Genomic DNA, 27,838 nt, shown 5'->3' with positions numbered 1-27,838 from the left:
AGAGGGGCCTATGTACCAAATTTCATGACTAGGTCAAATGGGGTGAGGAGCGTGACCTTCAAAAGTGCATTTTCAATCTCTTGTTATAACCACCATCTGGCCAATCAGAGTAATTTTGTAAATGCCTGCTCTCTATGGCAAGACTCATTATTCACCCAAATGTCGTCCAAATCGGCCCAGTGCTTTCTGAGAAATCGCATGTGATTAAGGTATGAATGAACATATAAACGAAATGATGGAGACAGATCCACAGTCCCCTCCCCGATTTAATCGTGGGGGACAATGAATATTAACGTAAAAATTACAGGAAACCATGACGAGAAAGCACGTGCAATTTGTTGCAAACGGATTTAATTTTTTTAACAAAATGTACAAATTATGAAAAACAGCACTCAAATCTCCCGTTATTCTCTACTGCCTCTCTTTGGCCTGAAGAGGCATTTCTTCCAGAACTCTGTGGGCTCTTCTACAGTGACGTCACTGGCAGATATGTCATGGCGTCTGTGGGGCTGAAGCTGGAGCTGCAATTAAGCTAGCTAAAAGCTGTCGACAGTGTGTAAAATCGAAATGGAGAAAAATGCAAACCTGCATCGAGATGTTGGAGGAAGTACTCTATGTGCTACTATTGCAGGAGAAATTGGCGATATTAAAACAGTTGGCGGAATGAAGGGAGCGACCGATACGTGCAAGATTAGTGATCATTCTCGCAGTACTTTGGTTAGTTGTACTACTAGCTCCAGTAGTGCCCCTAGCACTGCTAGTAATGCTATCTCCAGTGTTGAGAAATTAGATATGGCAAAAATGATCGAGTCTCTCCCGGTGCAAGAGAAGAACATTCAATCGAGTGGTTGGTCGGAGGCATTGTCCTCTGGATCTGGAGATCATTTGAGTAACGGGATGGGATATGGCACGCAGCTGGCTACAGGAAATAGCGAGGGTGCCACCTCAAAGTTAGTAAACAACAAAACGGATGGCGAGCCCTCCTCGATGGGGTCAAGGATTACAGATGGTCAAGCTGAGGTGTTGGGTTGTGAGTCAGTTGAACTAGTGATGCTGGCAAAACCGACACACCTATGTCCGGACAAAACAAATACGGGAAACGTTAAATGTGGAGTTGCGATTGACAAAATCATATGCGAGGGTTTGCCGAGTGGGAGTGACCCGTGCATCGCGGCAGAATCTAGGAGCGTCGACTCACTTGAGTCTTTCTCGAACCTTAACTCCTGTCCCACTTCCTATCTCAACAGTGAAGGGGTGGAGGACAAGGTGTTGGCAATAACAATACAGAGCGAGTATGGGGCTGATGGAACTAAGATCCCGTGCACCAAGGACCGGGGCGCTGGCCAGTCCATATACCACATCAAGTGGATCAAATGGAAGGAGGAAAACACACCTATCATTACCCAGAATGAGAACGGTCCATGCCCATTGCTGGCAATTATGAATGTCCTATTGCTGGCATGGAAGGTAAATGACTGACATCATAACCAGACCTCTGAGACAAGTTTACATGTGGTGTGCATGATGCCATTTGGAACGTTTACACATCTATTATTTGTCAATACTAAATTACTAATAGAGAAGTAATTATGAATTAGGTCATCATAACTACGCTTGCTGATGTATTATCAAAATAAAATAAAAATTGAATGATCAGTTGTAAAATAAACTATTGTCACCTGCCAGAATATAGAATACCATGAAAAGTTGAAGATTCATAAATAAAATTCTTTCATTTGGGCAGAATTTTTAAGTTAAAGTTCAAATTATACCACTCATATGCACTCATCTTTATTTTTTCTTAATACTTATTATACTTATAATTATTGTAATTTTATGATCGAGTTTGTTGACAGGTCACATTGACCAATTATACCATAGACCCAGTTGTATATATTTTCCCCATGCTGAGGCCTTGGCAGCTCAGTCCTCTTATGAGTAGTCTCTGAGAGCTTCCAATTGAGCCCTTTTTAAGCTTCTGGTTTCATTTACATCATAAAGATAACGTTTAATTACTGTCAGTGACGGTTGGTTGGCAGGCAGTGGAGATTCTGATTCGGTATGTGTCTTCACAACTTAAACTGCAGCTCTGTGTCTCAGGTGTCTGAAACCTTCCCTAAAACCTCACTACCTACTGTGAAAATGGGTGACATAAAAGTGACTGTAAACAGAATTCTTTGCTTCAAACGCCTGTGTGTGTGCTGACAGTCGTGCAACCCCTGACAGTGCACTTCTGGTGACTTTAAACACAGCTTTCCACTTCCCAGGTGTGGGTGTATTTACTGTGAACCATAATCATGGGGGAGGGAGAAGCCTGTCAGCCAGGTTCTATTGGCCTGGCTAACTTTAGTCATGTTGCTTGGTTTGTTAAGTAATGTATGTGGTTCCATTACAGGTGAAGATGCCACCAATGATGGAGATCATAACTGCTGAACAGTTGATGGAATATCTTGGTGAGTATAAGTGAGAATCTGTTTACCAAACCAAAGACCCGAATGTCATTTAAATCAGCGACCTGTTCTTTAGTTGCCCTCCTGGAGGGTGACGTGTACAGTTTATTCCCTGTCCTAGTATTTCTCTAAGTTTACGGACCTGTATTTGTGACCTGTATTTTAAGCCTGATAAAAATACAAGCCACCTTGACAGTGCTCGAAGGCAATGGACAATACTGTATTCTTCTTTGGTTTTGTACCCGTCTAGAAGGTCCATGTCACAAAACGCTAGTCTGGCTGTACATTTAGTACACCAGTGCAGTGGAGCATTGAGCTGTAGTAGAAACTAGCCTGGGAAGTGCAATGTGACCTTAATGATAGAGTACTGGAGGGCTGTAATTATTTCCCACTGCCTGAGAAGGCATTACTGTATGAATAATCACAGGACCTGCCTCACTGCCTGCCTGGCCCCTCAGTCTTATTTGACTAATTTCCTCGCCTCCCTTCAGTAGCCTGTGGATTTGCTGCCTCCTAGCTTTAAGATAAATTGCTATATAATATGGATTTCATATGATTTAAGCAATGACACACAGTAATTGCATAGCTGCTGTGAAATCACCCATATGCCATTATTACCTGAGTTTTCCTTCTAAATAAACAAAACCTCCACTTAATTTTTAGCCAGTGAATACAATGGGTGCGTTTGAAAATTCACTCTAGAGTGTCAGTGTTCTCTGGGCCGTTTGTAAATTCAGAGCGTTGTGAGATTGTACACTTTGACCGACAAGTAGGGTCGATCCAAGTGTTCTTAGTTCAGAACCGCAGCGAAGTACCCAAGATAAATTATTAAAGTAGGCTAGTTTGCTAGCTTCTTCCAGACACAAATAAGAGGGCACCTCCCTCTGAACATTTTACTCGCCCTAGCAGAGCTGGTTAGTGTTTTCATGTTATCAGGAGGGTTAGTGTATTTACAACTGTCCTAACAACCGAGTTTAGTGCGTTCGTAAATTCCTCAATTATACTTTACACTTCCAAACTAGAGTGCTTTGAAATCGGAGTAGATTGCCAGGTTGAACTTATGAACGCACCCAATAAATGAATTGGATTTACAGTATTTTGGAAGATTCTTTAATAAATTCAATACTCTACCTGGATCATTATACGCATTCTGGTTGTAACCTAGCTGCTGGACCTGCCCTCAGAAGAGTGCATATGGACTTGTATACCCATTAGTGATAAGCCTGGAGTCCACACAGATGGTGGTTGGGTTTAGGGTCATAAAATATTATATGGATGAAGTGCTGGCGGGTTGAATAAAGAGAAAACAATGCATAAAAAAATCTATAATTGTATAATTCTTGTGCAATTCATATCTATAGACTGCATTGAGGTTTTCCTTTCATTATTTATATCTGGCGTTAGTGTGTAGCCTAACTAGCGCCCTAAATACACTCCAATTGCCAAATGCATTTGGGTACTTGGGCAGAAAAAGTTTAAATCGTTCCACTGAGACAAAAAGGACAATGTCGGAGTTTAATTCAATAGTAGAAAAGCTGCGAAATGGAGAGTTGATGTTTGGGGAAAATGTAGTAAAGTAGTCAAAAAGGAGGATGGCAGTTCTGTTATGTGTGATGATTCAACAGTCTCAAGACGGGGAATTCAAAATGGCACATCAAGGGAACTGTACTGTTCAGATGGGTTAAATGAAATCTGGACTGACTGTAGGTCTATAACCGCTCACATTGCCTAATATAACTCAAGCAGAATTAAGCATTTCTTGCAGTGAAATTATACACCAAATATACATTTTGAAAGTTGAACAGAAGTGGAGAAATATTATTAATTTCTTTCAGCATCTTGAGAGAATGAATGCGCGGTTAGGGACCATCTATGATCTTTATCAGCATCATAAAAGTGTAAAATAGGACAAATGTAAGCCATCACCTTATTATTATTATTATTATTATTATTATTATTATTATTATCTTATTATTTAAACCACATAAAATATGCATCCAAGCCGGACTGAGATCTTAACAAAAACGTGTCGTTTTAACAGCTTTTAATTTCCTTAACCGGTGAAACTGATGTCATTTGGACATTTTGCATGTCAAATCGTTCATGTTTTTTTTTAAAGTTATTCAATTTTCTCCTTGGTCCCTTAACGTATTTTCTGTGTGAAAGAAGCAGAGATGAAAGCGGAAAGAAAACACACCTTAACAATTTCAACTATACTGAACAAAAATATAAACACAACATGCAACAATTTCAATGATTTTACTGAGTTACAGTTCATATAAGGAAATCAGACAATTGAAATTAATTAATTAGGCCCTAATCTATGGATTTCACATGACTGGGCAGGGGGCGCAGCCATGTGTGGGCCTGGGAGGGCAGGCCCACAGGGGAGCCAGGCCCAGCCAATCAGAAGGAGTTTTTCCCCATAAAACAGCTTTATTACAGAAATAAATACTCCTCAGTTTCATCAGCTGTCCGCATGGCTGGTCTCAGATGATCCCGCAGGTGAAGAAGCCAGATGTGGAGGTCCTGGGATGGCGTGGTTACACGTGGTCTGCGGTTGTGAGGCCGGTTGGACGTACTGCCAAATTCTCTAAAACAATGTTGGCTTATGGTAGAGAAAATTAACATTACATTCTCTGGCAACAGCTCTGGTGGATATCGCTTAAGTCAGCATGCCAATTGCACACTGTGGCATTGTGTTGTGTGACAAAACTGTACATTTTAGAGTGGCCTTTTATTGTCCCCAGCACAAGGTTCACCTGCGTAATGATCATGCTGTTTCTTTAGCTTCTTGATATGCCACACCTGTCTGGTGGATGGATTATCTCGGCAAGGGAGAAATTCTCACTAACAGGGAAATAAACTCATTTTAGGGAAGTAAGCTTTTTGTGCGTATGGAACATTTCTGGGATCTTTTATTTCAGCTCATGAAACATGGGACCAGCACCGTACATATTTTTGTTCAGTATAGATTAAAACATTAATACTGTTGATTTCTAACATTATTCTGGTGAGCAAAGGTTTATTTAGTCTTCTAGGATAAGAAGTAATTACAGAAGAGAAGTTGCCTGTATCTAATTATAGACAAGTTGAATAACATAGGCCTGCTTATAATTTCCAACATTTTCTTAAGCTATCTAAAAATGCCAGTCAAAAATGTTTTCCATTCAGACTGTACAATGCTTTTTCTATGTTTGTGGGTCGGGTGAGGGCTTTCGTTTTTTCATCAGCGCTTGCGGATGAGTTATTAGCAATTGCGGGAGGCTGCGGATGAACAAACAGCTCAACCACGCATCGCTAATACCCATGTGAGGTCAGGTGGTAAGGTCCAGTATAGATTGACCAGGAGGACTGAAGAATCCCTGTGGACCAAGCCCTGCTAACGTCAGGGAAACAGGAGCTGTGTTCTTTCTCCATGTGTGGCACGCTGACCCCACTGCCTCCCTCCATAGCTGGGTGCTGTTATGATGTAGAACCAGGGGTGTCCTGTTACAAAAGGCATTCTCATCTAAGCTATAGAGACAAAAAATCACTGTCACTATAGCCAAGCCCTCTTTTCATGGCATTGGTCAGTTTGGCTTCAATTTTACAAGCGCTATAATTCTTTGACTGGTGCTATGACTAGTGTCCCATTTTTGAGTGTGTTCTAGCTAAATGCATCACATAATGACTGTTAGGCGTCAATAACAACTCTAACTATAAGAGAAATGGAGCCACCAGCTGCCGAGTTCTGAGAGATGCCAGAAGTCCTGAAATGTATCCACATTAGTCATGCCATGGGAGTTGTTTACTTTCATATGATCATTTGGGGGTTCGGAATAGAGGTCAGTTTGTACCAAAGACTCCTGACTGTTTGTGCTACATTGTCCTACATTCTGCATGTGATTAGCAGATTCAACTGGTTTTGATTTAATCTGTATTAGTCATTATGGGCCAAGACACAGACTGTCGTTAATTTATGGGTAAGGATATTTCTCACCATGGTTTAATTACAGTTTACACTGTAGTGCTTCATTGGGGGACAGATTAGTTAGTTAGCTACCAAGATAGAATATAACAGCAAAATGTGATTGGGAAACAGAGGGATGATTCTTCATTGTCAGGAAATATATTTTTGATGTCAGTCATGGGAATGTTCTTTAGATTTCTCAGTTTGCTGCTTCTCTTCAAGTATTTTTCATTAGGCCTAACGCAAATGTTGACTTGACTTCTCATTAGTGTGTTTTGTACCAGGGGTAATAATGATTGTAAGCAATAACATTGTTACCTTTTGGTTAGATGTTACTTTTTTTGGATGCATGGGCTAGGAAAATGTAATTTAGAATTAGTAATTGTCTGTTGTTCTCTGTTAATGGGATAGCCTTATGTTTCCTCCCCACAGAATCTGCCTCTGAGTCCATAGCGCTTGGTGTCCGTGACTGATTAATGCATGCAATTCAATTCCAATTGGAGTTTGGTTAATTTTGCTGGAAGAAAAAGTATCATCTACAGTGTGTGCATTTCACTATCCGACTACGTTATGACCAGGCAAATCTAATTTGACCTTCTCCAAATACTTTTTATAAGAGAGGAGGAAAGCAAGAAACTGTAAACTACCAACTGACATGAAAGTCTGAGAGAGGAGACCATTCAGACTGACCCAAAACATTAGCACATTGAGCGACATAGTTGCCCATCTTTAGATATTTTAGAGGTAGCCTAGTGTGTGGGTCTGATGGAACACAGTACTCACTCCAACCCCATAGCTCTATGTTCAATACCAGTGAAAAGCCATAGGGAGGTCTTTACCCCCTCTCCCAACCACTCAGGGCCCTCTCCCCCATTGTGCCCCTGATGGAATCACCTGATTGCTCCCTCTGTCTGCCTCTCAACACTTTGCTCATCTGCTCCTACAGATACCCATGGTTGATTCCTAGTTGTCAGTGTAAAAACATTCCCGGTCTCTTTCGAGTACCCTGACTCACAGTGAGCACTTCAACCCTTCTGCAAATCACAGGTGACAAGCAGTAATGAAGCACAGCGTTTTCATTTCACGCAACTCCTGTTTTTCCGACTGTGTCGTGGTATATTTCCTCGGAGGAATGCTCATGGTTGTAGCCATCCCTCTTCTGTACATTGCCAACCTTTAACTGTGTTATGCAGGCTGTGTGCGCGTATCATCCCAGATATGCCTCTGAGTCGTCTCTGCTCTTCTTTCACAAGTGCCCATAAATTGCGGCTCTGTGTTTGTGGAGACGGCTTTGTCTTTACTCCAGCTAGTGGCTGAGAGCTCATAGTGAATGGTTTGGGCCCTGGTCAAACCATTCATCTTGTGTAATGTCCAGGAACAGGCAGATAGGCCTGTCTCCTAGCCTCACCATTGCACTTCATTACGCACAGTTACTGTTTCATGCCCAGACAAAAAAATAATAGCTTGTGAAAAAGAGCTGCTCACAAAGAGCCCCATTTAACGTGGGCTGATTCAGACGCTGTATTAATAACTACTGTGAGGCCCATAAGGGCAGAAGTGAAGGAGATGTATGTTGTATAAGAGGCTGCTGGTCGATGTTGGGATTTAGTACTCTGTGGAGCATGCCAGTGAATCATCAACAGCAGCAGTAGAGGCCCGGGCAGGGAGGGCACCGTCTACAGTCAGCTGGCAGGGAACGGGGCAGGCGGAGGGAGGTAAGGGGGGTATGGCCGGGGGTTTCCCAGGGCATAGAAATGTCAGTCAGTTGACTGGCCTCAGCTGGGGGCATTCATGGCCAGGGCTGAGGAAGCCTGTGTCTGAGGAAAGGAAATGGAGATTGAATCAGAGTAGCTCCCCGGCTCTCAAATACACTGACCACTGGCTCACTTTGTTAAAGTAAGAAAGCAATCATTGGATTATGAGGAAAAAGAAGGCCTATTTTTTTGGTTTCCAGATATAAGTCTCACAGAATCATCTTGTAACATCAAATATCTTGCGAAAGGGTATGTTTTCGACAGCTGGACACTGCCGATGTGTGTTGCTCAGAGGGGGAGGGTGGAGTTGGGTGCGATGTTAATGGGTGGATGACAGGTGCACTGTGATTAGCACCACAGGGCTTTCAGTTTCTGTGGTGGTTGACTGACTTTGCAAGGCTCTCCCTGCCTGCCCCAGTGGCTGCTCTTCCTAGGTCCTACACTAAGCCCTTAACACCTCTCTAGCGGCTCCCCACTGGCCAGGGCGCGACTGACCCTGCATGCCTGGCCGAGCCCTTCCTGGAAAAACAGCTGGCCAGCGCTTAACACTCAACATCCCGCTCCCCACTGAGGATTAGACACTTCTTATGGAATCAGAACGTAGTAGATAATATCACCTCTTCACATGGGATTGGCGTAAGCCTTGTGATGTCACTGGTGAGCGGGCAGGGCTCTACCCTGATTATATTTTCTCTCTCAGCTCCCCTGTGTGTCTATGGTTGCTTTAATTAGCCTGTATCCCCAGGTCTTCTGATGTTGCTTCCTCTCTCCCTCGCTCTCGCTCCCCTGCAGGAGACTACATCCTCGATGCCAAGCCGAAAGAGATCTCTGAAGCCCAGCGGCTAAACTATGAGCAGGTGAGGACTGTTGTGCTTAAACACAATCAATAAGGGCAGTTATTCACTGATCATATGCATGCATGTCTGCTGGTCCATCTCTCTTTGTGTCTGTCTGTGGCTCATGTTGGAGAATCAGACAGGCATGCAGGATGAGCGAGGAGGCTGAGAGGGAGAGGCAGGCAGGCTTTAGGCTGTTGAGTACCTCCCTCTTCCACTTAGATCTCTGATGGCAGAGCAGCAGCCAAAAAACAAGTCCGCAGCATCACACTATTAACTCGCACCACGCCAGGGGGGCTCACTTGTTCTCACTTCCCAGCCTAAAATATCCCTGCCTGCTGTTTAGTGACTGCAGTTCCTGTCCTCTTCTATCCAGAAATACATCATATTCTAATGGGCAACGATGTAATGCTGAGTATTTATACAGTCATGTGCATCTGCGTCAGTGCATTTGCACAACATTTGCATTGGGAATGAATCTCCAGAAAGACCAATGAATGTATATTTATGTAAGATGAAAATAAGCGGCGTGATGATTATGGTTATATGGAAAACAGCCCACTGCCCCAGAGCTGCTTTTAGCCCCTATATAGGTTATATAAGCCACGTCTTGCCAGGCCTACGGCACAGCACGGGTCATGAGGGGCAGATCATGTCTCTTCACATCGCTGTGGGAGGGAGCTCAGGCATGCATGGCTGAGTTCAGATCGAGGCCAGCACTGGGGCTCTGAGTGGTTCACATGGCCTGGCAGGGATGGCTTTCTCATCCACACTCCCATCCACGCTCCCATCCCTGCTGCCTGCCTGGAATGTGGGAAGGGCACGGCCTCTCTTCCTCTCCACTCTGCTGTGGCAAAGAACCAGCACATCTGTGAATGTTATTCTTTTCACGGACGTCATCGCTCGCGAAGGAGAGAAGTAATGTGTGCGTGTGTACATACCAGAGTCTGGATTACTGTCCGAGGAGAATGTTCTGACTGCTGTACAGTCGTAGATCTCCAAGCTCCTGGTACGTTGTGGGAATTTAAGATAAAAAAACTAGCAACACTCAAATTAAATAGTGTTGGACTCATTGTAATTACGGTGGTCTAATCTTGGACTATGGTCCAGAACACCAGGCTCTGTGGCGTGTCTGTGTGTGTGTACTGTGTGTGTCCGTGTGAGGATATGCCATGTGGTGGAGTTTAGGGCAGGCTCTGTGCTGTTAGCTGGGGCAGAAACAGTTGTTGGTTCCTGTTAGATTTGGCTGTGTAAGCCCTGCCTCAACACGGCAGGAGAGCACTCGACCAGGAACGGAAGGAGCCTCACACCATGAATAGAAATAGTGTAGAGAGAGTGTTAGGGAGGCTGTCTGTCACTAGGGAGTCTTTAGCATGCCAATGTGCATGCCAAACCAAATTATAATACATTTGAAAAATATTCAAAAATAAATATATATCTATATATAATCTTGTTCTTGCCTTTGTTTGATATTGTCTGCTGCATATTTGAATAGTCAAGCTCCTTTTATGATTTTGAAGAGTGTTGAACGAGTTCATAACAGAGTTCTATTTATAAACTCTGGCTTCAAAACATCATCTGTCGGAGGAGGATATGAGGATTAAAATAGCGATTGCTTGGCTGTTGTTAAACAGTAACTCAGAGACTGGAGAGCTTAGTGAAGGTTTATTCTGTAAAGACTGGTCATGGTCATGTTCCCCTGATAAAGGGCACTCCTGAGAGATTGCACGCTGTAGCACTATTCACTTGACAGCGTTTTTGTGGTTATATGATATAGAATATTCTATTTTATTGAGATAGAGATGCTCCTAAAAAAATAATGTAGCAGGATGGGAGTGTGTCGCTGTATATATACATGATTGTGGATTTTAAGAGTGCACAGTTGTAGACTAAAATGCAGACTTAAAAACAGACATAGGCTACCTAATAAAGTTTTGTGCCAGATCTCCATAATACATGGGGAGCTGTCCAGTGTGCCTTTGACATGAAAACTGAAGCAAAGCTCTTGCCTGTGTCTGTCAATCAGTCAGCCTCGTGGTCCTATCAGCCTGATTTGCCAGCGGATGGAGGTCTGGAGTCACTCCCCAGTCCCCAGTGGAAGCAGAGCGTGTGTGTGTGTGAGGCCAGCTGGTTTGAGCTGGCGGATGAGCGTGGGTGTGTGTGGCTCTGGCTCCCAGCCTGCTAGTGGAACATGTGACAGGAAGGTCGCTGTTTATCCAATCAGTCTCCCTCTTCCGTAAAAGCTGGAGTGGAACCATTGAATACTGGCCTTCATTGTCCAGTGCCCACGGAATTGTCTATTGTACATCATCACATGCAAATACCACAGGCTCTATGTGGATCCCATATTCAGCACAGCATTTATGATTAGTGTGGTTAGGGTGGCTTTACTTAAAGTAGTCTGGTCGTAATCTGTAGTCTGTGAGCGGCTAGAGCCGAGTGGAGCAGGGCTTGGCCACTCAGCAGGAGGGCGTGGGTGTGCAGAGCAGGCAGAATGTTGGGCAGAGCGGGAGCAGTGGGCGAGCACGTTCCTGATCTCTTACTGTGCTGCCAGCTTCGCCACCCACCAGACAGAGACGCAGTGCCCACACAGTTGTGTGTGCACTTGTCAGTGTGTGTTTTTGCTTGTAGGCACATTTTGTATGCACAGCGCTGACTCACGTTTGACTTGTGCTTTAGCACCTGTCCTCAAGAATACAAGTAGGAAAACAAGGAGGATAAAGCAAAGAATCCTCGCTGTGTGTCTCAATGATGGACTACATGACCCTAAAAATTATTGAGACCATTATTCCTTCTTCACCAAACTTTACAGTTGGCACTATGTATTGGGGCAGGCAGAGTTCTCATGGCATCCGCCAAACCCAGATTTGACTGTCGGACTGGTGAAGATGGTGAATCATTATTCATCACTCCAGAGAATGCATTTCCACTGCTCCAGAATCCAATTGCAGCGAGCTTTACACCACTACAGCCGACCCTTGGCATTGCGCATGGTGATCTTAGGCTTGTGTGCGGCTGCTTGGCCATGGAAACCCATTTCATGAAGCTCCCTGCGAACAGTTCTTGTGCTGATGTTGCTTCCAGAGGCAGTTTGGAACTCGGTAGTGAGTGTTGCAACAGAGGACAGACAATTCTGCTTGCTTGTTTGGCCTACCACTTTGCGTCTCAGCTGTTGTTGCTCCTAAACGTTTTCAGGGCAGAAATCTGACGAACTGACTTGTTGGAAAGGTGGCATCCTATGACGTTGAAAGTCACTGAGCTCTTCAGTAAGGTCTTTCTACTGCCAATGTTTGTCTATGGAGATTGCATGGCTGTGCTCGATTTTATACACCTGTCAGCAATATGTGTGGCTGAAATAGCCGAATCCACTCATTTGAAGCGGTGTCCACATAATTTTGTGTATATATAGTGTAAACAGCAAAGCACTGTGGAAGTGGATGAAGCCCCCCCCACCCTGCTTAGTGAGGCGCTAATCAGTAGCTCTCAGGGGGTTCATCTGATGTCATGTGACTGAAGCGCTCTGCCCTTGGAGTGGAGCAGCTGCATGGTCTGTTACATGGACCATACTAATCCTCCCCACAACTGTCCACAGGAGTCCTAATCCCCCCCCCCCCCACACACACACACACACACACACACACACACACAGATCGTCCAGCGAAAGGCTTTTCAATGAGCCACACCGCTAAGTACGAAAGCTGGAGAATCTCCCTGCTTTTGGGGATTTATTTTCCCTCTTATTGACAGGTTATCCTCTTAGAAAATTAAGAAAACACACACAGTCACCCATTCTCACCTCTCTGTGCGTGTGTGGGGTGGGGGGACAGCTGCAGAGGCTCCCTGTGACACAGACGGTCATCAAAATTGTTAAAAGGTTTTAAAAACAATTCTAATAAATGCAACAGTTGGACAATAGATGAAGATACTCCAAACTTTGAGATTTTTTTTTATCAATCAGGATTGACTGAATTATATATAGCACATTAAACATTTTACTGGCATGGAAAAATAATGAATGGCGTTCAAGGATTTTGTTGGGAATTCAGGTGTTGTTTTTTTTTTTGGGGGGGGGGGGGTGCACTCATACATTTTATAATGGTATTAGGTATTTATTTTATATTTTGTGTTAAAGTAAAGAAAATGTGTATGTGCAACATTTTGCAGAAATACAATGGGTGTATTTGCATAAATGAAAACATTAACATAAAGGGGTGGAACAGGGCTGCAACAACAAACACTTGCTCTGTCTACCCTACCATCACTCACCTGCTCTGTCTAGGACTCTAGGTCTACCTGCACTCACTTGTTCTGTCTAGGACTCTAGGTCTACCTGCACTCACCTGCTCTGTCTAGGTCTGCCTGCACTCACCTGCTCTGTCTAGGACTCTAGGTCTGCCTGCACTCACCTGCTCTGTCTAGGACTCTAGGTCTGCCTGCACTCACCTGCTCTGTCTAGGACTCTAGGTCCGCCTGCACTCACCTGCTCTGTCTAGGACTACCTGCACTCACCTCCTCTGTCTAGGACTCTAGGTCTGCCTGCACTCACCTCCTCTGTCTAGGACTCTAGGTCTACCTGCACTCACTCACCTCCTCTGCCTAGGATTCTAGGTCTACCTGCACTCACCTCCTCTGTCTAGGACTCTAGGTCTGCCTGCACTCACCTCCTCTGTCTAGGACTTTAGGTCTGCCTGCACTCACCTCCTCTGTCTAGGACTCTAGGTCTACCTGCACTCACTCACCTCCTCTGCCTAGGATTCTAGGTCTACCTGCACTCACCTCCTCTGTCTAGGACTCTAGGTCTGCCTGCACTCACCTCCTCTGTCTAGGACTTTAGGTCTGCCTGCACTCACATCCTCTGTCTAGGCCTACCTGCATTCACCTGTGCTGTCTAGACTACTAATTAATGACTGTTGTTGTCACATTCTGTTTCATAATTCAACAATTGTGCCAATAGCAGGATACCCTCAACACGCTTGGCTCTAGATTACACCCATACATACTTTGAATTGTTTGCGAGTTCAGACATAATATCACTAATTCGAGTGTTCATTTTCAGAAGTGGCTTTCATTTCAGTGCATTTAATTTGTCAACATTTCAACTGTAGCAATTTAACTTTTTTCAATTCTACAAAAAAAAGTGCACCCATCTTTCCTCTCTTTCTTGTGTTGTGTTGAAATGTTACATCCCTGAAGAAGCTTTAGTGTTCTTATAGATGCAACTGAAAGACTATGTATTCCATTTCAGACGTTACCGGGGTGTGTTTGACAGGTCATTACAAACATTTCCGCGGTCGGGGAAAAACGACAGGCACAAGGAAACGTATGATGGAGTCACAGAAGTCAAGTGAAAGCAATACATTCAGGAAGATTTAGGTGACAAGTGCATGTCACATCCCTCAAACACAGGAAATAGATGACTGAAAAGGACAGATCCTCAGGTGGGCGGGGCATGCGCGTTGCTACAGACGGGTCTTGTTAGCCTTTTGTGTGTCTGAGTGGCGAACGACAGGAGGGCGTGATGAGTACGGTAGACAGGAAGTTCCTTGGTCGGAACACTTTCTGATTTGTTCAGTTTGTACACTTGACTGATAGTACAAACTAGCAGGTTTCTGTGGGTGAGTCTGCTGTTTTTCTAGCTGAAACTGCTGTAGTATGTGACAGTAGTTGGTTCACTGTCCTCAACATTTATTCCAATGTCAAATCCTATTTCAATGCCGTAGTCAACAAGAATTCTACAAAGACTAACATCCCTGGCTAAAGACCTTGAAAAGGAACATGACTTTCTATTTGTTGTCCCCCAGAATATGAGTGATGCCATGGCGGTGCTGCACAAGCTGCAGACAGGGCTGGACGTCAACGTGAAGTTCACAGGGGTGCGGGTCTTTGAGTACACCCCAGAGTGCATTGTCTTTGACCTGCTGGACATCCCTCTCTACCACGGCTGGCTGGTGGACCTGCAGGTGAGAACCCTTCCCCCTCTGAGCCCTCTTCAAAAGTAGACTGAGCGAGTTGACGTAAATGCAATATCCGCAATAACAGAACGTTGAAGCCTGAGGCTGAACTTCTCTGCTGTTTTTGGGCCTGTAGCTACCACGTTGTAGCAGTGTGAAGCAAACCCGTGCACATGCCCAGATTGTGTGGCTGTGAGAGCAAAGTATTGCATCACGCTCAAGGAAGTAACTATGGTACTGCTCACAGCAACATCATAAGTCTACCTTTAAACCCATGTAGCTATTACTATGATATACAGGCAAATATATTGTTAAAAGTCACCTTGTCCTAGAGAGATTTACACGGTTTTAAAAGCGCCACGCCAGGGTAAGCCTACACCAAACACAGCCATTATTTTAAGTGTTTCTAAAATCCTCTGGGAAAAATGAATGGTGAAAAAACGATTGGAACCATTTCCCTGATTGACCACTAGGTTTTATGGGTATTATGACTGATACTGTGGTACTCTATAGGCGTTTGTCAAATAGACAATCAACCAACTCCACACATTATTTATGAAAGAAATGACTTCAGAATGACTGGTTAGTGTACAGCTCCTCTTGAGTATTTTTCTTTTGAAAACATGACAATACGCTCTTGTCACTTGTTCTTCACTGCATAGTAGAACACAACAACGGTTGATGAATGCCCTCCTCTTTTATGTTCCCTCCAGATGGGCATAATAGAACACAACAACGGTGGAGGAATGCCCTCTCCTCTTTTATGTTCCCTCCAGATGGGCATAGTAGAACACAACAACGGTGGAGGAATGCCCTCTCCTCTTTTATGTTCCCTCCAGATGGGCATAGTAGAACACAACAACGGTGGATGAATGCCCTCCTCTTTTATGTTCCCTCCAGATGGGCATAATAGAACACAACAACGGTGGAGGAATGCCCTCTCCTCTTTTATGTTCCCTCCAGATGGGCATAATAGAACACAACAACGGTTGATGAATGCCCTCTTTTATGTTCCCTCCAGATGGGCATAGTAGAACACAACAATGGTGGATGAATGCCCTCTTTTATGTTCCCTCCAGATGGGCATAATAGAACACAACAACGGTTGATGAATGCCCTCTCCTCTTTTATGTTCCCTCCAGATGGGCATAGTAGAACACAACAATGGTGGATGAATGCCCTCTTTTATGTTCCCTCCAGATGGGCATAGTAGAACACAACAATGGTGGATGAATGCCCTCTTTTATGTTCCCTCCAGATGGGCATAATAGAACACAACAACGGTTGATGAATGCCCTCTCCTCTTTTATGTTCCCTCCAGATGGGCATAGTAGAACACAACAATGGTGGATGAATGCCCTCTTTTATGTTCCCTCCAGATGGGCATAGTAGAACACAACAATGGTGGATGAATGCCCTCTTTTATGTTCCCTCCAGATGGGCATAATAGAACACAACAACGGTTGATGAATGCCCTCCTCTTTTATGTTCCCTCCAGATGGGCATAATAGAACACAACAACGGTGGAGGAATGCCCTCCTCTTTTATGTTCCCTCCAGATGGGCATAGTAGAACACAACAATGGTGGATGAATGCCCTCTTTTATGTTCCCTCCAGATGGGCATAGTAGAACACAACAACGGTGGAGGAATGCCCTCTTTTATGTTCCCTCCAGATGGGCATAGTAGAACACAACAACGGTGGATGAATGCCCTCTTTTATGTTCCCTCCAGATGGGCATAATAGAACACAACAACGGTTGATGAATGCCCTCCTCTTTTATGTTCCCTCCAGATGGGCATAATAGAACACAACAACGGTTGATGAATGCCCTCCTCTTTTATGTTCCCTCCAGATGGGCATAGTAGAACACAACAACGGTTGATGAATGCCCTCCTCTTTTATGTTCCCTCCAGATGGGCATAATAGAACACAACAACGGTGGAGGAATGCCCTCTCCTCTTTTATGTTCCCTCCAGATGGGCATAGTAGAACACAACAACGGTGGAGGAATGCCCTCTCCTCTTTTATGTTCCCTCCAGATGGGCATAGTAGAACACAACAACGGTGGAGGAATGCCCTCTCCTCTTTTATGTTCCCTCCAGTTGGGCATAGTAGAACACAACAACGGTGGATGAATGCTCTCCTCTGTTATGTTCCCTCCAGATGGGCGACACAGTGAAGGCTGTGGGTAACTGCAGCTACAACCAGCTGGTGGAGAAGATAATCTCCTGCAAACAGTCAGACAGCAGCGAGCTGGCTGGGGAAGGTGGGTGGACCGACCGACTGGGGGGGAGGGGAGGGGGGGGTGTTGCTTGCTTGCTTTCTTTCTCGCTGCTGCTTCCTCCCTTCACCCCCCGACTACACATCCCAGGCTGCTTGATAAGGCCGGCATTTCCTCCTATTGCCCTGAGCAGATATACGGAGGCCTGGCCTAAACATTCCTGTGGACGACTGACTTTAGTTGAGCTCTATTCCTTTCCCTCTCTCACGCTGCTCGTATTGCTCACCCAGGGCAGTTCAGATGTATTCCTGTCATGGGCACGTTTTCTGCTTTTAGCATCAAGTTTAAGTTTTATTAGTCGTATATATGGATATGCATGGTATACATCGTCCAACGAAATGCTTACTTTCAGGTTCCTTGACAATGCAACTACAATAAGAAAGAATAAAAGATAAGAATACAAACAAAGTAAATGGCTCAGTAGAACAGAATAAACATTTTAACATCACATAAATAAATAATGACAGAGCGAGTCAGTTAACGGGGTGAAGAGCTGCGTCTGTTTCTCCCAACCTCTCCAGTGCTTCTCCACTGTCTTTCTAGTTTCTCCTTGTCTTAGGGAGAGAGAGGGTGATAATCTAACTATCACTCAATACCACTCTATCTCTTGCCCGCTCTATCTCTATCTCTTGCCCGTCTCTCATTCTATAGGTCAGTGTGTATATATCCTTGCCTGTCTGTACATCACTTTATATCTTAATCAGTCCATAAGTCTTTGTCTCTGTCAGCCTGTCGGTCATTGTCAGTCTTGTGTGTGTGTCTCTCACTGACTCGCCTTCTCTCTCCCCTTCCCTCTCTCTTTCTCCCTCTTTCTTTCTCCCTCTCTCTCTCTGCCTGCAGGCTTTGTAGCCGAGCAGTTTCTGCACAGCACGGCCACCCAGCTGACGTACCCCGGCCTGTGTGAGCTCACTTCCACCGTGCAGGAAGGAGAGCTCTGTGTGTTCTTCAGGAACAACCACTTCAGCACCATGATCAAGTTCAAGGTGAATGACCACTCAAATGAGTGAGCCTTTATCCACTGTTTCATGCCCTGTGGTTATGACAAACGGGGCCTTGCAGTACTGTTTACTGTGAATGGGTCTTCTTTACTTTCCTCTGCTACAGCGTCCCCAAACCACCATCCATTATGAACAAAAACAAGTCAAGTCTGCCTTGTCCTCTTAGTAGTGGAAAGTGTGTTTATATAAATGAATTGCATAATGTTACTGAATTCATATCACTCAGTCCCAGATAAACCTTTATTTCAAACGTGCTAACTTCCGGATCAGATCACCCCTTTGTATGTAATTGTAGGTTGTTGACACATGGGGACTTTCTTTCATCCAAGTCTTTACAACCATCTGTTAACAGCTGAGCACTGTTAGTGTGTTCCCCTTCTCCCTGTCCTCCCCCTCCCAATAGATCTCCCCACACCCCAGTCCCAGGTGATGTAATGTTCAGTACACAGGGTTCTTAGGCTGGTGCGAGGGCATAAATACAAATGCCCCTTAGAGCATGGTAGACACGTGATGGGGACCTATTCAGCACCTAGAGTCTGAATGCTATCTATAATGGTTTCACCCGCCTTGTGCTCCCTCCCCTAATCACTGCTGCTGGGACAGGCTCTTGCTGTTATCTATAGCAGGGGAAGTGGAGCAGGCCTGCCTGTGTGTGTGTGTGTGTGTGTGTGTGTGTGGCACGCATGAGCCCAAGATAAATGCTTACCAGTACCAAAGCCCCCCTCATTTAAACAAACACACAGACCTGTTATCCAGATTATCTACTACAGGAATAAGAGGGTGTGAAAGTGTGTAGATGTGTTTTCTGGCTGTGATAAGACGTGTGTGAGTGTATAACGTGTGTCTTTGTGTGATCAGGGCCAGCTGTACCTCCTGGTGACAGACCAGGGTTTCCTGACGGAGGAGAAGGTGGTGTGGGAGAGCCTGCACAATGTGGACGGGGATGGCAACTTCTGTGACTCTGAGTTCCGCCTGCGACCCCCGTCAGACCCAGAGACGGTGTACCGCGGACAGCAGGACCAGATAGACCAGGTCAGACCACTAGACCGCTACGCCAATTGGGCCCTCTGATCCAGTTCCACTTCATTAATGGGAGCAACGATAAACAATGCTGAACACCCATCTAGCTGAATCATGGCAGCCATTTCACACTGTTGGGTGCACCACATATCTCTTGCAGAGGATGTATACCATGGAGAACAAGGTGCACAGTCACAGTGCAGCATTACAAACATACTAGGTCAGGGTGAGTCACAATCAGTTTACCTGAAGAGAAACAGAGTGGATGGTATTAAAGGTACAGCAAGTATTACCCATCCCCTCTATCTGGGCTCTGTTATCCCCATGGCTTCCTTGCCTGCTCCATCTGCACTCAGCTCTACTCTGGAGAAGTAGCGGGGAAGAGTTCCTCAATAATAGATGTTCAAAGCTCTCCCGTTAAACCCCCCCCACTCAGGGTTTTAATGCCTGATCAGGAGATGACCGTGACATGTGGCGCCTCCCTCTGTACTGCTTTGCATCACGCTGCGCTTCGATTGGCTGTTTAATAATGCATGATGTGGTTTGTGTCCGTTTGTGACAACAGCTGATTGGCTGGCCCGTTAGGCCTGGTGGCAGGGCTGCCCAGCAGCTTGTCCATCTGCCAGGGTCCATATTCACCACCCTCACCCAGTACAGAGAGAGAGGGAGGGATCATCTCTGCTCATGCTCTCATCCACCCAGACACTATTATGCTTGAGAGGTCATATAACTACAAATACCTAGGTGTCTGGTTAGACTGTGAACTCTCCTTCCAGACTCACATCAAACATCTCCAATCCAAAGTTAAATCAAGAATTGGCTTCCTATTTCGCAACAAAGCATCCTTCACTCATGCTGCCAAACATACCCTTGTAAAACTGACCATCCAACCAATCCTCGACTTCAGCGATGTCATTTACAAAATAGCCTCCAATACCCTACTCAATAAATTGGATGCAGTCTATCACAGTGCCATCCGTTTTGTCACCAAAGCCCCATATACTACCCACCACTGCAACCTGTACGCTCTCGTTGGCTGGCCCTCGCTTCATACTCGTCGCCAAATCCACTGGCTCCAGGTCATCTACAAGACCCTGCTAGGTAAAGTCCCCCCTTATCTCAGCTCGCTGGTCACCATATCAGCACCCACCTGTAGCACGCGCTCCAGCAGGTATACAGTGCCTTGCGAAAGTATTCGGCCCCCTTGAACTTTGCGACCTTTTGCCACATTTCAGGCTTCAAACCTAAAGATTTAAAACTGTATTTTTTTGTGAAGAATCAACAACAAGTGGGACACAATCATGAAGTGGAACGACATTTATTGGATATTTCAAACTTTTTTAACAAATCAAAAACTGAAAAATTGGGCGTGCAAAATTATTCAGCCCCTTTACTTTCAGTGCAGCAAACTCTCTCCAGAAGTTCAGTGAGGATCTCTGAATGATCCAATGTTGACCTAAATGACTAATGATGATAAATACAATCCACCTGTGTGTAATCAAGTCTCCGTATAAATGCACCTGCACTGTGATAGTCTCAGAGGTCCGTTAAAAGCGCAGAGAGCATCATGAAGAACAAGGAACACACCAGGCAGGTCCGAGACACTGTTGTGAAGAAGTTTAAAGCCGGATTTGGATACAAAAAGATTTCCCAAGCTTTAAACATCCCAAGGAGCACTGTGCAAGCGATAATATTGAAATGGAAGAAGTATCAGACCACTGCAAATCTACCAAGACCTGGCCGTCCCTCTAAACTTTCAGCTCATACAAGGAGAAGACTGATCAGAGATGCAGCCAAGAGGCCCATGATCACTCTGGATGAACTGCAGAGATCTACAGCTGAGGTGGGAGACTCTGTCCATAGGACAACAATCAGTCGTATATTGCACAAATCTGGCCTTTATGGAAGAGTGGCAAGAAGAAAGCCATTTCTTAAAGATATCCATAAAAAGTTTTGTTTAAAGTTTGCCACAAGCCACCTGGGAGACACACCAAACATGTGGAAGAAGATGCTCTGGGCAGATGAAACCAAAATTTAACTTTTTGGCAACAATGCAAAACGTTATGTTTGGCGTAAAAGCAACACAGCTGAACACACCATCCCCACTGTCAAACATGGTGGTGGCAGCATCATGGTTTGGACCTGCTTTTCTTCAGCAGGGACAGGGAAGATGGTTAAAATTGATGGGAAGATGGATGGAGCCAAATACAGGACCATTCTGGAAGAAAACCTGATGGAGTCTGCAAAAGACCTGAGACTGGGACGGAGATTTGTCTTCCAACAAGACAATGATCCAAAACATAAAGCAAAATCTACAATGGAATGGTTCAAAAATAAACATATCCAGGTGTTAGAATGGCCAAGTCAAAGTCCAGACCTGAATCCAATCGAGAATCTGTGGAAAGAACTGAAAACTGCTGTTCACAAATGCTCTCCATCCAACCTCACTGAGCTCGAGCTGTTTTGCAAGGAGGAATGGGAAAAATGTTCAGTCTCTCGAGGTGCAAAACTGATAGAGACATACCCCAAGCGACTTACAGCTGTAATCACAGCAAAAGGTGGCGCTACAAAGTATTAACTTAAGGGGGCTGAATAATTTTGCACGCCCAATTTTTCAGTTTTTGATTTGTTAAAAAAGTTTGAAATATCCAATAAATGTCGTTCTACTTCATGATTGTGTCCCACTTGTTGTCGATTCTTCCCAAAAAAATACAGTTTTAAATCTTTATGTTTGAAGCCTGAAATGTGGCAAAAGGTCGCAAAGTTCAAGGGGGCCGAATACTTTCGCAAGCCACTGTATCTCTCTGGTCACCCCCAAAACCAATTCTTCCTTTGGCCGCCTCTCCTTCCAGTTCTCGCTGCCAATGACTGGAACAAACTACAAAAATCTCTGAAACTGGAAACACTTATCTCCCTCACTAGCTTTAAGCACCAGCTGTCAGAGCAGCTCACAGATTACTGCACCTGTACATAGCCCATCTATAATTTAGCCCAAACAACTACCTCTTCCCCTACTGTATTTATTTATCTTGCTCCTTTGCACCCCATTATTTTTATCTCTACTTTGCACATTCTTCCACTGCAAATCTACCATTCCAGTGTTTTACTTGCTATATTGTATTTACTTCGCCACCATGGCATTTTTTTTGCCTTTACCTCCCTTATCTCACCTCATTTGCTCACATCGTATATAGACTTATTTTTCTACTGTATTATTGACTGTATGTTTGTTTTACTCCATGTGTAACTCTGTGTCGTTGTATGTGTCGAACTGCTTTGCTTTATCTTGGCCAGGTCGCAATTGTAAATGAGAACTTGTTCTCAACTTGCCTTCCTGGTTAAATAAAGGTGAAATAAATATTATAGCCGACAATTAAGACAGTCTGATGCTGCGCTCGGGAAAATATTTGGTTTCACTCTACATGAGGGTTATGAATGAATAAAGAGGTGTGTAGCCCTGACTTTAAAATGGCTGGTGTTTTGTAGCTTACAACTAGGCTTACTTTAAAAAAAAATGTTTTTAAATACTTCAGCTCTTGGCAGTGGCACATCACTCTGGTAAAACACCATGACGTGAAACGCATTGACCTGGTCCTATTCTCTTTCTCTCCTTTCTCCTTTCTCTCTCTCTTTACCCCCTCTCCTCTCTGTATGCAGGACTACCTGATGGCGTTGTCGCTGCAGCAGGAGCAGCACTGTCAGGACCTGCAGTGGGAGCAGCTCCCCGAGGGCATCAGTGACTTGGAGCTGGCCAAGAAGCTGCAGGAGGAGGAGGACCGACGAGCCTCCCAGTACTACCAGGAGCAGGAGCAGGCTGCCGCAGCACAAGCACAGGTCGGGGAAGGAGCCTGGGAGGGAGGGAAAGGGGGATACCTAGTCAGTTGTACAACTGAATGCCTTCAACTGAAATGTGTCTTCCGCATTTAACCCAACCCCTCTGAGCAGGAGGGGAGCTTGTGAGAAGGGGGGAGGGAAGATGTGAGGAGTGGAATTGAATGAGGAATATGATGAGAAAGGTGCGTAGGGAAAAATGAGTAATGAGGATGAGAAAAGGGGTAAGGGTTGCCAGTTTATATAGATATAGCAGAGTCAGGGGCTTAGTCAGATAGAAATTAAATATATAGCTGACATGAATCTGTTGTACACAATACATGTTCTGTTTGAATGTATGTTCAATGTAATTGTGACGTAATTAAGCTATAATGCACGGCTCAGGTCTGTTCTTTTGGATACAGCCCTTAGCCGTGGTCTATTGGCCATGTCCCACAAACCCCCGAGGTGCCTTTACTGCTATTATAAACTGGTTACCAACGTAATTAGAGCAGGAAAAATAAACGTTTTGTTATACCCGTGGTATACGGTCTGATATACCACGGCTGTCAGCCAATCAGCATTCAGGGCTCGAACGACCCAGTTTATAATGTTGCTTATTCATCCGCTTGAATGAGCCACAGGTAGGTATTATGGTTGACTCTCCTGTTCCATCCTGTCTGTGTTGTGCAGCAGCCAGCAGAGGGCAGTGGCGAAGCAGACAGAGCAGAAGCAGCAGCAGCAGCATCAGCAGCAGCATCATCAACAGCAGCTGGAACCACGCCCACCCCAGGGAAGCAGCCCTCTGCCGGGGAGCGCAAACCCAAAAAAGAGCCCAAGGATAAAGACAAATGTGTTTTATTGTAACAGAGGATGGTTGTGTGTTTGTGAGAGACAAAGAGAAAGAGGGGGGCAGAATTTTTTTTTCACATTGACCTGACACCCTACGCACAGACCCTTTTTTTGAAGAGCGATGAGACGGTGAGGCGTTGCCGTTCCCAAGCCACTGGTGCCTGCCATCCTCTACCCTCAGTGGGCCCGGACAACTGAGGAAGGGACGCTATGACAGCTACCACTAATCTTTCGTACAGTTGGCCAAACTTTGTTACAAGTCGCACAGTGCACTATATTTGTGATCTGGGGTTCAGGTTAATGGGGGTGATTTTTATAGCAAAATTAGAAAAATCCCAGAAACAGGACGTTGGGAGGGAAAGAATTCAGATTCTGAAATATCTCCTCTCATGGCACCAACTTTTTTCAAGGAAATCATTTTCATTATTGCAGTTGATAAGCTATTTTTTTTTTTACTGCACAGGTGTAGATATGCCTGCTTTGATTCAGTTCCGTTTTTGAGCGTTAGACCTTTCACTGAAAACACATAACCTTCGTTTGCTAGCTATTGATTTGTGGGGGTCATTTAGCTCCTTCCAATTGGAGATAATCAAGAGTTTGTTCAGAGTCTAATTGGGATAGAGATGAGGTGATAGTGACATCAGTGAGTGTAATATCTAAACACTCCTGTCTCTTCGCCATGTTAATGGATGCCAAATTACTACTTTAAGTGTGTGTGTGCGTGTTTGCATGTGTGTTTGTATGCATGTGTGAGAGAGTATTTTAGAGAACTATTTTATTTTGGTATATACATAAATTGAAAGGGATTAATTTGTTTTTGCAGGTTAGAAATGAATGTAAGACCCTGTTGTGACGAGCCTTTTGTATATCTCTCCATCACTACCCACATCCCTGTTCTTCCTGAGAGGCCTGGAATTCAGTGCCATACTCTGGTAAGTTCCGTCTCTACCAACCCTCATCTGCCATTTAAGACTTGCCCTATCCAGATTGGCCTTACCAGAGTATGGCAGTGTTGAATTCTGGTGTGTGTGTATGGTATTGGTGTCTACAGTGTATATGTATGGCTGATATGCTTGGCTGCATTGATTTATGCTCTTAATTTCAACTTGGAAATAACCTTAACGTCAACAACAAAAAATGTTACGATGTATATGAGCAGTTGGATTGAAAGATATGCCATGTATTTAATTTCTCATATTTGCTTTATATGATTCACATCTAGTAGAGTCTGGACAATCACACAGACAGAACCATGGAGAAACAGGACGGTGCACCTAATTTGACTACTGTCGCTCACTCTTATGCTGTCCCTGAGAGACTTGGCTGCAGAGGCAGAGCAATAGTAGTATCCTACACTAATAATCTGAAGTGCCCAATGTCACACAGATTTGCCGGCAGTTAAACTGTTGGTCACGCCGTAAAAAGCTGACACAGATGTTGTCAATATGGGAAGTCTCATGACCTAGTTGAGTTATGGAAGTAGGATTTTCTACTGTAGCCATGTTTGAATCCATGTGCTCCTACAACATCTGACTTTCAGACAAAATGATATACATTGTGTACATACCTAATGCGCATTTATGACAGAGCTAGCTAGTAGTTTGTGCCATTGTCCTACTATGGTACTGCCTCCTGAGAGATTTACTGTTTTCTATCTACACATTCCAGCTGGATGCCTTGACTTAAGCCTTGTGTTGTACGTCAGACCTAGAAACACCGTTATAGGGGAGACTCCTCGCAGTGCTGCTCGTTAAGGGGTCTCCTATTTTTGGCTGTTACATTTTGTTCTCATTGTTCAGAAATGGACAACCCCAGCCTTCAAGGACAAGTCCAGTACTTAGTATTTATTTTTGCCTGGCTACTGGGTGCATCTTGTAGGAGTAGGCTACCTGACTAACCGGTAGTAAGGCTTATCTGTAGGCTGGACTTGAGGACCGGGGTTAGCTCAGCCTGTCTTTACGGTCCTCACGAGGCCACACTTACTCTGTATAGAAAATGCCTTACAACATTTACAATATATTTTATAAGAATAAACGGAAACAGGTGTATTACCAGAATGAGACAATCTGTACATGTAAAACTAGACATCAGAAATACTCTCTGAAGGGACATATCCTTGAGTGTCTTTTGTAAATTGTGTATTAGCTGCCTTGGCAACAGCAATGATTGATATATACCATTGTAAAGTATTTAATATACCGTGTTGTAATGTAAATGTGTAACCACGTATCGGTAACAAATGATTTCAACACATGGTATCTAACTAGGTCAACTTCATATTATTAGGCTGTTCATAATTATTGCTAGTTATGTTCATGGATATAATTCCCTCTCAGAAAAGGCATAACACTGAGCTTCTCTCGGGCCTATCTCGTCAAAGGAATTCACTGAATTTACACTAGAATAGGTTTGCCATTTGTAATGGAATTCAAGGCTGCTATTAGAAAGTGAACTAAACTGTTGCTGCGTTTATTCACAATGACTACCCCAAAAGTCATCTGATTGAATAGAGGACTTAGAGAAACACCTATGTTGAAGCGTGCGTGTACATCCTGTTTATGGTATGCTACCGTATGTCCTTTACATTATTGACTAGTGATTTTGTGAAAGGTTGGGGGGATGGGCGAAGGACCACAATCCATATTCTTGTTTCTTTCGTAAAATAACATAACATCCATTTTAAAGTTACCGTCACACTGCAGCTTGAATTATACCTGTTAATGTGGTCAACCTTCCCAATGGCCTCAACCCATTTGTAACGATGTTCAAGAGGCAACTAGTACTGAGTATTATGATGAGAACCTCAGAGGGCCACTTTATCTAATTACTTTTGAGGTTTTTGGGGGAGCAACAAGATGTTTCACGGATGCCTCACACACACTTTTTTTAAAAATCATTTGTATTGTGCGTAAGCTTGCTTTTGAGGTAATTTACATTGCATTATTTACCAGTATCTAGATATTGTTTTGTGTTATAGCTTCAATGTTGTTCTTAAATAATTGATAAGGATTTTGTTTGTGGAATGTCTCAAGTGAAGATGTATAAGCCTTGTTATAGTGCTTGGGGGGTAAATACTGTCCAAGGTAGTCCTTGAACATATAGTCATTGTAATTGGTTTTGCACTGTTACATTGATATGCACTATAGGCTGCGTTTGGACAGGCATATTCGAGAAAAAAGATCAGAATTGGTCTGCCTGTGTAAACGCAACCTAAGAGAGAAAATACCTCATTTTATACAGAATTAGAAATTGTACGAGTGCTATTGTTCTTTGGGTACCTTGTAAAAATTGAATACTGTCTGGAATTGCTACAACAGTCAGTTGAATATGAAATGCTCCTTTGACAAAAGGTATGAAAGGGCTGGTTAAATATTTCAGTTTAAAGTACTGTGTTGATGCAACTTGAACATCAGGTAGCTGTAAACGCCATAATTGTTTTGTAGCTTTTCACACTAATAAAAATGCCACTGGCTGGTCATCTAGAGGGAATGGATTTTAAAAGTTATTTTGACAGAGTGGAGAAAATTGTTATTTCCCTAGTAGTTTCATGAGCACAATCCCCCATGTTGATTTAAATGCAATTGTAATAATCCCAATGTTATTCTGATGCATGTAATGCAACAATTGCTTAATGACATTCAGTGGAGTATAATTTCAATGTATTATGTTAATATTTTCACTTATGTTTAACACCTTGTGAATATGAAAAGGTCAATCCTCGTAATAGAAGATTCAAATGTTTATATACATATGACCAAATAATGTATAGCCTATCACAGTACCGCTGCAAAATGTAGATGGTGTTTCTTCTGTAACAAAATGCCTTAGACGAGGGACATTCAGCCTGATTATTAAAATACATGGACAAAACTTCCGTTCTCTTTTCACAACCATTCAATGTGTGATGTCTTGTATGTGCACTTCATGAGTC

The 27,838-nt window shown here is 43.9% G+C and overlaps 1 protein-coding gene across 1 annotated transcript; it reads left to right on the top strand.

Annotated features, from left to right (window-relative positions):
• The first annotated feature begins 458 nt into the window (after positions 1–458).
• Positions 459–27,800, top strand: LOC139384421 (ubiquitin carboxyl-terminal hydrolase MINDY-2-like). Its single transcript, XM_071129185.1, has 9 exons — positions 459–1,467; positions 2,396–2,453; positions 8,949–9,013; positions 14,794–14,952; positions 17,110–17,212; positions 18,068–18,210; positions 19,084–19,257; positions 22,903–23,079; positions 23,749–27,800. Exons 1-9 carry the CDS (start codon positions 568–570, stop codon positions 23,920–23,922), a joined length of 1,953 nt encoding a protein of 650 aa, XP_070985286.1. The 5' UTR covers positions 459–567; the 3' UTR covers positions 23,923–27,800.
• The last annotated feature ends 38 nt before the right edge of the window (positions 27,801–27,838 follow it).

This window comes from Oncorhynchus clarkii, chromosome 26 (assembly GCF_045791955.1).
Source record: "Oncorhynchus clarkii lewisi isolate Uvic-CL-2024 chromosome 26, UVic_Ocla_1.0, whole genome shotgun sequence".
NCBI lineage: Eukaryota > Metazoa > Chordata > Actinopteri > Salmoniformes > Salmonidae > Oncorhynchus > Oncorhynchus clarkii.
The sequence above is the reverse complement of the archived record's forward strand: the minus strand, read 5'-3'. Positions and strand labels throughout refer to the sequence as shown.

Excerpts from the sequence above, each read along its gene's own strand:
- LOC139384421 (XM_071129185.1), top strand. The coding sequence starts at position 568 with ATGGAGAAAAATGCAAACCTGCATCGAGATGTTGGAGGAAGTACTCTA. Across the intron at positions 14,953-17,109 it reads GCTGGCTGGTGGACCTGCAG|ATGGGCGACACAGTGAAGGC; the intron begins GTGAGAACCCTT and ends TGTTCCCTCCAG. Across the intron at positions 18,211-19,083 it reads GCACCATGATCAAGTTCAAG|GGCCAGCTGTACCTCCTGGT; the intron begins GTGAATGACCAC and ends TTGTGTGATCAG.